This window comes from Tetrao urogallus (genome assembly GCF_951394365.1).
Source record: "Tetrao urogallus genome assembly, chromosome: 6".
Classification (NCBI taxonomy): Eukaryota; Metazoa; Chordata; class Aves; order Galliformes; family Phasianidae; genus Tetrao; species Tetrao urogallus.
The window spans coordinates 46,682,659-46,695,080 of NC_136819.1; the positions used below are offsets into that span (position 1 = coordinate 46,682,659).

General features: G+C 35.2%; 1 protein-coding gene across 1 annotated transcript in view; it reads right to left on the reverse strand.

The window, feature by feature from the left end:
• Nucleotides 1-12,422, reverse strand: part of ATG2B (autophagy related 2B) — a gene marked incomplete at both ends in the record, with an annotated part of 39,950 nt that overhangs the window by 16,031 nt on the left and 11,497 nt on the right. Inside the window, 13 exons of the mRNA XM_079537883.1 lie at nt 853-1,052; nt 1,612-1,762; nt 2,066-2,238; nt 2,482-2,639; nt 3,754-3,896; nt 4,042-4,234; nt 5,189-5,291; nt 6,039-6,312; nt 7,887-8,075; nt 8,245-8,337; nt 8,855-9,005; nt 9,872-10,133; nt 10,299-10,410. Of these exons, the coding sequence (XP_079394009.1) occupies nt 853-1,052; nt 1,612-1,762; nt 2,066-2,238; nt 2,482-2,639; nt 3,754-3,896; nt 4,042-4,234; nt 5,189-5,291; nt 6,039-6,312; nt 7,887-8,075; nt 8,245-8,337; nt 8,855-9,005; nt 9,872-10,133; nt 10,299-10,410 (2,202 nt within the window). The remainder of the gene's footprint in view (nt 1-852; nt 1,053-1,611; nt 1,763-2,065; nt 2,239-2,481; nt 2,640-3,753; nt 3,897-4,041; nt 4,235-5,188; nt 5,292-6,038; nt 6,313-7,886; nt 8,076-8,244; nt 8,338-8,854; nt 9,006-9,871; nt 10,134-10,298; nt 10,411-12,422) is intronic.

The window sequence follows — 12,422 nt, forward strand, 5'->3', positions numbered from 1 at the left end:
AATTAGTTTACATGAAATACATGCAAATGATTGAGATCTAGATAATAAAGTGTTCTTCCTTGTTCTCCCAAAATTGACTATAAATTGTCTAAGCAGAATTCTCTAAAAATGGAGGGACTAGATCAGGATTAAACAAAACAAGATAATCTGTTTCCTAAAACAGAAACCTCGTTTAATATAATCTAGTATTTGTTGCAATGGAATAGCCTGAAAATTATCATCAATTTTCCAGTGGCAGTAGAAAAGCTATTCATTCATTTATTCAGAGCTTCACCAGGAATTAAAAGGAGTTCTAAACCAGTGGAGTCCCATATTACAGCGTGTTTAAACCTGAGTCAGCAGAACCACAGTGACACTCTGCTGCTATGCAGATTCCTTCCCTCCCTAGATAACTCTACCAACTTGTTTGTCACCATTATGCTGGCAAACAGGTCATCTTTGAGCCACGCTAATGAATGCTACTATTGAAACCAACTCATTTACCAGAGAGCTGCGTCAAACACGCAAGCAAAGGCTATGCAATAGGCAACACTGTCAATAAGCTGATCGGAATAACTTTTAACTCTTCATATTTGTTTTGCCTGGTTTGATACCAGATTAACTCAACCAAGTTAAAACACAAAAATGTCAGCTGGAGAGCAAGCATATAATGTGATCAGCAAAGTAAGGCACTGGAAGAATTACTACATTGTACTGATAAATAAAATCCACAATTCACCCAAGAAAATCTGATTTTAACAAAACTAAAGGAAAAGTGGCTCATAAGTCATGGTTTCTTCATCTGTAAACCTGTAATCTAAATGTTCCCATATACACTGAGACAAATAAAAGTGCAAATTTAAAAACACAAACCTTTGTATTGCTCTCTATTTTATCTGATTGGATTTTGACTGCAACGGTCAGCATATTTGGGCAGTTCTCTCCCACACCATCTGAAGATGTCCTGCTAAGACCATCTTCTTCCGAAAAACAAATAGTAGGTTCTAACCAGTGGGGACGTATTGTGCTGGGTAGTCGTATTTCAGATGAAGGGACAGCCCCATCCACCATGCCTGCAGAAATTGTGTAATGAGTTACACTGAGGTTCAAAGCTACTTCTAATGAAGTGTTAAGGAAAATCCTTTTTATTCTTAATGTCTTTTAAATCCTTCCATTACCACCAAATAAAGTCAGGCATACACACTGAAAACCACAAATTGCAAAAGGAAGGTTACAGGTGATGCAATATTTAAAAATGGTTATAGCTAAAATCTTTAACTATAGTTTTGTGAGATTTTTTTTGTTTCTTTTTTATTGTTTCCTTTGTGTCCAGAATCTTTTTAAATAAATATCTACTACCATGTACAAGAGCCTACATTCATAACAAAGAACATGTATAAGAGGACCACAAAATCTTTACAGACTAGCAGTTGACAGGAAAAGCCTGAATCAAACTGCTGTATCACCGCAGTATCTTAGGAGCATTACCCATGGTTTAAAATCAAGTGATACACTACTGTAGAGGAAAAAGCAGGAGGAAGTATGGGAATAACAGCATTTCCTTCTACTGAAGAAATACAGGAATATCTCCTTAAAATTTAGCTCCCACAGCTACCTCCATCCCAACCCTACCTTGATGATACAAATTGAGGCTGCTAGAATGGAGACAAACGTAGTGTCTATCTTCAAAACCTTCATATTTAGTCACACTAAAAAGTGAACCATTGTTGAATTCCAACCAGAATTCTCCATATTTTCCTTCTAATGTTTTTCCATCATCCTGCTGAAGGAAGAGCAGAAATGATACGCTGAGTTAGACAGCTCAGACTAACTCAACACTTCCTACTAGCATCATTTTTCTGCTTGCATTTTGTTATTCTCACGTTGAAATAAGTTTAAAAAAATTGCTAAAACATTGTCACTTTACAATCTAGTTACATTATAGTACATAGAATGTAAGAAGATTACAGAGTTCCTGTTATATACATGTGTTCCTTCAAGATTTTGCATGAAAGGGTCCAATGGCCAAAACCAAAAAAACTTTCTACGTTTGATTTTGTGAAATTTTCCAGCCTCAGCATCTTACCTTTACATCTGTGAATATCGACACTAATCCATGCGTGACATTTAGCAGAACAGATAGAAAGCTTTGTGAATGTTTATTCTGAGAGTCAAGCTTTTTCCTTCTGCGTGAACGATAATTTGGATCAACAGTGGAATAATATTGTAGTGTTTCCTCTTCAGATCCGCTCTCATCATCTAAGAGATAAAATAGCAAATGACTAACTTTCTAGTTAACACATTATGCCAATAATTCATTGCTTATCCAGGTGGTGCAATTTAATTTCACTTATTTTTACTTGATTGAAAATCTACATTTTTTTCCACACAGTTTAAAACTTTCTTACAGATTTGCAAGTTCTTTCCAGTATCATCATAATCACTTCAACCACTTGGGCTATTGTGATACAAAGGCTGAAGAGGATCTATTAAGTGCATTACCATAATTAACTGCAGATTTGAATTGACTGAAGCTGTCTTTACTGAAAGTATTGATGAGTTGACTGGCCACAGATAGTCCAACACCATAAGAAAGGTTTTCAAATGTTTCTACAGGAGATGGAGCAGTTGGTTCCCACAACAGCAAATCATTGCTGATTCTAGAAGGAAATATATTATTACCATTATATAATACACTAAATTCCCAGCAAGTATAAAATGAATAAAGCACTATCTCCTTCACAGATTTAATATCTCAGATTTCATTTCAATGATGAGAAAGTTAGGAGAACAAGAAAGAATAATATTTCCAGATATAAAGGCCATAAGAAATGAGAATATTTTTTCCTCAATAATTATAATATGCATATCGCATATTAGAGCATTAATAGTAACACAAAAATCTCTAGTAATTGTATGTTGGATAAATCACTGGGGAGGAAAAATACTATTTTGATCACATCAATTTCAAAATGAAGTTGCAGGAAACATGATTTACTTTGATTTTACATGAGTCTGTGTCTATTAGTGGAACACAACTTGTACGTTCAATAACCTGAGCATTCAATGAAAGTCTAAGCACTGCAACCTTGAAAGAGAAATAATGGCCAATACAGGATAGCATAAATCATTATCTTTCTTTGTGTAGGTTACATAGCATAATAGTTATTTTTTAATTGATATAATCTAGTTGAGTTGCTTTTTATCCCCCCTCTGCAGATTAGGAACAACTAGCAGAAGCAGTGATGGGAATCAGGATTTAAGTCAAGTTCACTTTCCCCCATTAGCCTCTGTAAGAGTTAAAATAACAGAAATAAAAATGTACTGTTAGAGTTTTGCCCATCTTATGAACTTTTAATTTTTAAGACAAAAGTCACTGAATTAAAAAAGAAAAATGTATTCAACAGTTTCTGAAGTATAACGATTATTTATAAAGGAGAATCCAGAAATATTAGGGCAGAACTAAGCACTGTGAACAAAGATCTGAATAAGTTTTTCACTGAAAGCAAAAGTCTATTTAACTTTATCCCTTGTTCACAAAAATCTGCTACGTACTTTTTCAGCAACTGACTCCTATGGCACCAATCAGACATATGATAGTGTCCCTGAAGTTAACTCTCAATTGAAACGTATTTTACTAAGTACTTGATATTCTTAGTAAACCATTCAAATGAATTCCAGCTATAGTTACTCATTTAAATGCTTTCATCAACAATTAATACAGAACTAAAAGTATAGGCAATGATAACTAAGTAAAACAATTATCATACTTGCCTGTTGTAAAGTTTTTCATAAAAGCCTTTGTTTGGTAATGTCAAGTGAATGTTTGGTAACATGAGCTCCAGTACATAATGAGAATTGTTAATTGTTTTATCCTGAAACTCAGTCATTTCAACTACATCTCCTGGCATCACCATCTGAAAGAAAAACAAAACAAACCCCAAGGTGAAAATAAAAATGAACAACTGACGGTCAGAAGATGCACGTAAGTGAGAAGATCTAAGTGTGAGAATACATTAATTTTATCTATTAACACAAAGCAATAATAAAATTTCAAAGTACCTCTTCATTTTCAAACATGACTCTACGAGAAGAAAAAGGAGAAGGCTCTGGTCTTCTAATATCACAGACGTCTTTCAAAGAATGAGGTCCTCCTTCTTCTTCCTCTTGAAAATTACCATCTCCTTCCTCCTCCTCAGCTGCTATCCTTTCCAGAATGGAGTGCACAGCCAGAGGGTTTATTTTCAATACAATCCTGATGTTGGAGATGTTACGCAAAACAAGCCATTAGAGACGCCAAGAATTTTTATATTACTGCACAGACACATTAAACCACTACTACTATTAAACCAGTAAGCACAAGTGGACTTAGCAAGTCAATTATCAGGGTTCTTTTATCAGCAGGAACATTTTGTTAGAGGGAGTTACACACTGAGAAAAAACACCAAACTTAAAGGCACAAAGGAATATAGAAAAAATCACCAGGCCAAAAGTTTAGTGTCGGCTATTTTCCACTCTATCAAGCAACCTTTAGCTGACCAAATGCTTTTTCAAAATGTTTTTATCATCCTGACACCAGCAGCTATTAGAAAGTAACTAACTAACGAATGCTCTGCATGCTCTCTGCCCATTATGAGTATAAACTGTTATATTTTATTTCTATCATCATACAAAAATAAAAAATACTGAAAAAAAAAATTAATGCAGAAAAAGCTACTGAAAACTGTGGCAAAAAATATACGTAGCAAATTCTAAAATCACCTTTGTAAGCAGCATTAAGTGATTCTGTTCAGTAACTGAGGCACTGTGTTGCCTTACAAGTTACAGTAACACTCAAAACATAAGCACTCTTATTGTTGTTACAGGTTATTAATATTTTGAGACAAAAATCTATTGTTGTTGTTCTGTTTCAGCCTTCAATGTAAAAGAGAAAATGTAAAGTGACAAATTAGATTGGACAAAGTTTCAAGCCTCCTTCAAGATCACCTTGAACTCAAATTTACTCAAACCTATACAGAAAACATTATCCATTAGAACCAACTTGATGATAAACACAGAATTTTCCTCAGTTCTCGGATTCTTTTCATGTTCTTTCTTCACAATTAATTTTAAAGCATTCACTACACAAGTAATCAGCGTTAAAATTTCAACAACAGCAGTACTTCAAAGATACTAACTATCTGCACTGAAAAATAAAACACTATTTTACCGAGGCCAATCAAAGTTGTCTGATGATGTTATATCTCCATCAACACCGCCAGACACTTGAAAAAATTTTACTGGTGCTTGTGTTTTATCTTCTTCAAATGAACCTAGACAGAAAAATATAGTAGAAAAAAAGTTGACTCAGGAATTACAATTGCTCACTACAGGATGCAGGTAATAATATGAACAGAGAAAGACAGTAGAAAAATTCATGAAAATAATGACAGCTGCTAAATTAAGAACACCTGCTTCTCAGCTTGGAGTCCAGTAGGTGAACCTATCCAAGCTGCACATAAGATACCTTTGTGCATTTTCTCTTCCTTTCCACAAAAAAATAAATGTCAACTTTTACAATTTGAAAGCAGTTTGCTTTCTATCTGCTTAATTTGTAAGATACTTCAGTCATAAGAGTATTACTGTTTTCTCAATGGCAATTACTTAGGACACCATAATTCACTATATTTTTAAACTAGAACTGAGATTTCTCATTTTGCTCCCATACTATCTACAAAATTTAGCCTAAAACAATGAGAGATCCCAGGAAAATACTAAACTGAAAACACATAAAGACAACATGACAGAAAATAACAGAAATATTAGCTCAGTTCTCAAGCACTGCACCCCTTGTACATTATTCTCATCTCCTCTTTGTACTAACTGACTTATGCTAATATCCAGCACAGAACATTACACTGCAGGAGAGATATCTGCTCTAAAATGGAGATGGAAAGATAGTCCATCAAGAGGAGAGAAGTAATTACTAATCCTCAATGTAAGACCTTTGTGTCAACTGTGTAATTTCTGGTAAAAATAATAATAAAAAAAGAATATTCAAACAATGTGAACACACTTACCAGTAAGCTCTTTAAAAGTAAGTTCTAATTTAACTTGTTCTGGAGTTGAGCCTCCAACAAACTCTGTTTTAAATTCTATATCTGTAAATTCAAGATGAAGAATCTCTTTCTGAAGTGACTTCTTAAACCATGGTCCTCTTTCCTGATCTGACCGCAGGTCAGGTATTGGGAAGCGAACAGACAAATTTAATGCAGGGGCAGTGACTTGAACTGAAACTCTACAGTTTGCAGGAGTATGCGAATCGTCCAGAAAAACTTCAGTGAATGCTTTATGCTAAAACAAATAAACAGAAAAAGTTAAAAGTAAAAAAATATGTATCAGAGAAAATAATGCTAAAAATAACTACAGAGAAAGCTTTTCATGTAATACTCTTAAAAAAAAAAAAAAAACTCAGTTTCATATATTACACAAAATAGATAAGGACCAATCATTATTACTTCTCAGGTTATTCTTCTGTTACTGATACTGTTAAAAACCTTCTTAATTTTAAGTCAAGTACTTACAACAGAGGTAGCAATCTTTGATAAATGGCTAGTTTTCCCCTTCAAATTAGAGTAAGAGTTCCTAACTATACTGAGCAGCAGTTAGGAGATACTATAGAAGCACAGAATGTTCCAGCAGGAAGAGACTCAGAAGGACCACTGAGTCCAACACCCATCTCCACACAAAATTACCCAAAATTCAAATCTTATGTCTGAGAGTGCTATCCAAACATTTGTTCAACTCACAGCAGCTCAGTGCTGTGACAGCTGTCCTGAGGAGCCTCCTCCATGCTCACTACCCTCTGGTGAAGAATCTCAGTCTGACCCTCCTCTGACACAGCTCCATGCCGTTTCCTAGGGTCCTGCTGCTGTCACTAGAGATCAGCACCTGCCCCTCAGCCTTCTGTTCTTTAGGCTGAACAAAACAAGTTACCTTGATAAAATTACTACTCAGAGATTTAATAAATCAAATGCTACTGTTGAGAAGCCAAGAACTATCAGCATGCATGGCTGCCCCTTTCAGTATGTCCTGGGTTCCAGCTCCTATCACTGACATGCGTCATTCAAGACTTCTCTGTGGATTGCTTCCTGTTGACCATCAATGAAAAGACTCAAATTTTCAGAACATAACTGTATCAACACAAGTTGTTAATATCTTTTACATTTTCTATACCATTAGCAAAATTTCATTCACTGATATCTGGACTGTCTTAATTACGTTTTGAAAACTAATTGTTCTGTAATCAATGGAGCAATAAAATCCTTTGACAGCTTTTTTTATGTGAAAAAATCAGTTAGTTGCATTAAACCTCTATTACGTAACTTGAAAAAGAACCTTTCAAGTTAAACATTCTTATGCTAAATATACTGATATTAATCCTCCTGAAACCTTGAACCAAGATTAACAAGATGCAACTTCTGTTTGCCCTCAATCACTACAATGCAAGGCTTCTGTTGACCATCCCTTTAGCTGCACCAAAACTGGATATGGCACAGTACAGAAAACTGGGCTGACAACTTAAAATTTCAACACATATGTAAAACTATAAGCAACTAATACTGCTGCTAAAGGGCATGACAGGACAGATTCGAAATTAGCAATCATTCAAGATTTCCCCTTTTTGTCCGGCTTTGTCTCAAGAACCTGTGCACTTACACAGTTTATGAAGAAGCCATCATAGTCTTTAGGTCTGTTATCACACATGCAATCACTGAATCTAAAATGAGTATCCAAATCAGACAGCTTCTGTTCTTTATCAGAACTTATAAACCAACAAAAAAAAAATCCCAAAGGTTAGAAAACTGACCTGTCTTCCCGTTGCAAAGATCCAGCATGTTTGTTAATAAATTCCATTTTTAACTTACCAGATTTATGTGTTTGTTGTATGAAGTATACATGTGAGATGCCATCATCTCCACCGTAGTTAGTTTCTGTGGTTGAAGCAAGGAATTTAATCTGTCCACAATACTAATATCCAGCTCACAAAACACTGGACTTAACTTTATTTGTAACTCTGCTTTCTGTGGAATAGAACTAAGTCTGCCTTGACTACCCTGAAAAGAAAGAGAAAAAGTACTAAAATCCTTAAAAATAATATAATGAAGCAAATAATTATATGTTGTATATATATCTCAGTTGTACAAGATACCTTCTTGTAAAAATGAACAGAACTAAGCAAAGGCTACCATGTAGAAACATGGTGTTTTTAATATTCCTCCTTACCTGAGGTCCTCTATTGTCTGAATGCTTATAATGAAGCTGAAGGCATGGCAGAGCATGAGAATCATTTTCTTCTTCAGAACGAAATGTCAGCAGCTTTAAAACAATAGTCAAGACAATTAATGGATAAGAAGAAGAGTTGCCATAGGTGAAGACATTTATGATATTTTTACTAGAAAAGATAGCACGTAATCCTGGATTCAAGTCAGTGAATAGAGCCTTGGCCCAACCCCTTACTCAATCCCTTTGCTCACTTTATTAGATGCTTCTCATCATTAAAAGAGCTGGAACAATAATCATCACCAGAAGGAACTTCCCCATTCCTTAACTCCATGAGCTAGCGTTTAGAAAATGCTTACTCTAATTCCCAAACTGAGTTAAGCATATTTGAAAGAGAAATAGCCAAACTTTACTGGTTTAACTAATATCACTTTTGACAGATATGACAGCAGCCTGGTTCAACATCTGATCTTAAAACATATCTTGAAACCACAGCATGTATCAACTTTTTACATATATACTGTAACTATTTCAAAAATCTAGCATTTTAAATTACACAATTTATATTCTCTGGGGAGATGCCCAATTTTTTTTTTTTTTTTTTTTTTTTTACCTCTGTATAGTGAGGCTGAATGGAATGAGAGTCAGTAGAGAAAAGGCATTCCAGAAACTCCATATTCCCAATGGATAAATCCGTACTAAAACTTCGAGAAGTAGACCTTTGTCTTTGTTCATAGGACACTCTGATGCCAGTACCTATAAACCTGAATTACAAAAATTACGAATTACAGAAATTAGCATGAATCAATAACATTAAGAAAAGTCAAGCTTCCAGCATGGGAAAAAAGTACCACTGCAAACCTTTTAAATATCATTAAAACTGTTAAAATTTGTAACTTAAAAAGATTTTTCTAGTTATCACTTCAGCAACATAATGAAAGGATTTCACACTGCATGTTCAACAACGATTAATGTACAGAAATTCATTAAGACCACTTCAGACATCTAACTTAACAGGTAATTCAAGAAAAGCTGGAAATCTAACATCCTTATTTGGACAAAGTCTGATGCCTAAGAAAGCTTAGATTAGAGCCATAAATTAAGAAAATATATTTTCTCTCCTAAATGTTCTGTATTTGAGACTGTGCTGGGACAACTAAAATTTCTGGACAAAAAACAATTGTTTCTGAAGCAGGATCTTCTTAACTGTATTGAATTTGTATTTTGCAGTAAGTAAAAACCTAAGTTTCTCAAAACAGAATCCTTTTTTTGCAATAAAGTTGGTCCTAAAAATATAACTATTTCTAAAGAAATCATTTACGTAATGATCCCGATTCCATAGCTTTCTGCAGAAGAAACTGCACCTAGTTTAATCAATCTGTAATAGAAGGGAGCTAGGCTCACTTCATTGTTTATGCACTTCTGTTTTTGTTTTTTTATTAAAAACAGCAGTAGTCTTAGACAGAAGGTGTCAAAACATAAGGCTATTCTGAAATGAACAATCCAACATTCAGTTAAGTAGCAAGCCCACTGGATATAAACTTTACTGTTTATTCAAGCTTACTTAACAGACATATATATGTGTGTGTATATATATATTTAATTGGTTTATAAATAAGCAAAGTTATACCTAAGGTGATCATGAGAACAAGCTTCTGAAAATACTTCTCGGAAGGACAGAAAATCTTCAGTTGCAAACTTAACTGGCTCAATCTTTTCTATTCGGGCAAAGAAATCTCGAGCCATTGGTGTCAAAGGGTTATGGTTCAGTGAACTTTCAGGTGGAGGTAAAGGGTCAATATGAAGTACAGACACTGAGAAAGTTCCCACTGTGAGTCTAAAAAGAAGCTCAGGTCTGGATTCATCCACAGAAACAGATCTGGATGGAATAGCTGAAATATAAAATTAAGTTTGTGTAAACAACAAATTCATAACGTCACCTTACTTTTTATTTTCTTTTTATTTTCTTTTTATTTTTTTAAACCAAATTGCTAAATCAAAATTTATTTCCAGTATCATACCTAGGGAGCAGAATGCAAATCAGCATTTTTACTTACACGTCCTCCTTAAGGAAGCCTGGTGAACCACATTGGCTGCAAGTGAAGAACCTCTTGGAGGCTGTAGTTCTTGTTTGTTACGATCAAAAAAATCACCCCAGGTTGGTTGAAGCTAAAACAAAAATATGTATGATCTTAAGTTTGCTAAATAGATGTGTATGTATATATGTACATAAAAAGGTGGCTGTTCCAAAAGTAATGCCTCCTATGTTATTACATTAGCTCACACTGTCAGAGGTGAATGTTGGAAGTAAAGCAACAGAGGCTGAACGTTTCCATTACTATTCCATTGTTGCCAAGCAACAGATGGCAGCAGAGGGGTAATCTGACAAAAAGGCATCCGACAAGAAGCAGAGGTGTGAAACTGAATTCCTTCACAAAGAAAAAATTGCATCCACTGACGTTCATCAATGCTTGCTGAACATTTAGGGAGACCAAAGAGTGGATGTGAGCACAGCAATAAGGTGGGTGGTGTGTTTCTGCAGTAGTTGGCAGCAATATGAATGACAAGCCATGTTTCAGATAGCCATGTACAGTCACACTATGAAATGAAGACTGTCTCGATCAGCTCATCCACACAAATCAGCAGATTATGAACAGGGAAATGTGTACAGGGCTTAACATCAGCTTCAGTCCATCGGAAGTGATAGTGGCAATGCTGGAACATGAGGTTACTAATATTTGGGTCCCACAAGTGCTCCTTCTGGAACAGAAAGAACATTGTATGCAAGTTTGTCAGGACTCACTGAGCCAACATGAGGCTGAAGGTTTCCTGGATCGCATGATCACTGGTACGAGATGCAGTATCAACACCACAGAACAGAGTCAAAATGGCAGTCCACGCAGTGGTGACATGAAGTCCCCATCAAAGAAAAAGTGCAAGACACAGTGAGTAAAGTGATGTGATGGTCTTTGGGGGCAGGAAAGAGGTGATCTTTCTGGATTTCCTGGAACCCAGACAAAAGAAGAAGGAAAACAAAAACGAACAGAAAAAAAACAACAACTCTGACCACTACATCACAGTGCTGACTAAACTGAAAGATCAAAATTCCAGAGTCAGGCCAAAGAAAAAAAAGACAACCTTTCTCTTGCAACACAATAACACCATGCCTCACGTCAGTTTGAAGACTGTGGAGCACACTGCTAATCATGGCTGAACTGTCCTACAAGATCCATTAGGCAGCTTCTGACTTCCATCTGTGTAGAATGATGGAAGATGCACTGCAGGGACAACACTTTCCTAGCAATGACAGTGTCACAGCAGCTGTGAAAGAGTGGGTCACCTCCACCATTGCCCATTCTTACGAATGCAGCATGCAGGCTCTTATTCATGACTGGTGAAAAGGCAGAGAACAGTCTCCATCACAGAGTGTTATTGTGCTTTTTGTGTATGTTGTAGTTTCCATGGAAATAAATAGGAGGCATTACTTTCAGAGCAATCCACACATATGTGTGCATATGTGTGATCTAGCAAATAACAGACAAAGTGACAAAGAATCTGTACATAAACAATCACTAGCATACCATTTCATGGCCTGTTAAAACTCAAGTGAATTATGCACATATGCTTTACTTGAGGTTATACTTCTTAATTTTACAATAGCCTTTATCACATATTTGTAAAGCTGGATACACTTGCTCTATCACTGAAAATATATTCTCCTGTTTCTGTGTAAAAAGCATACGTTTTCCATTGTTTTAACTAAACATCAGGACACCTAACAAATTTTGAAAAGATAAACAGTATACATTTTTCTCATATCAGGTATTAATACAATGATTTTCTGCTTTTTATTGCCATCATCTATATAATCCATAATAAAAGAAAATCCAAATATTCAGTTACAAAAACAAAAGGATCTTTCATAAGTTTTCTACATAATATCAAAGCAATTGAAAACAAATACATTCCATTTCCTGTCTCAGTAGCCAAACAGATGAGAATCTTTCCAATACAGTTTCAATCTTTCAATGAAGCCTTCAAGGAAAAACTGTCAGATCTAAACACCTTCACTGCCTTAGTGAAGTTCTTGAACAATGTCTGGCCTGTCCTCAGATACAAACGTTCGAGTTAACACATTCAATTACACTAGCTTTGCTACAGCTCTTGATATTGTAAAGAAT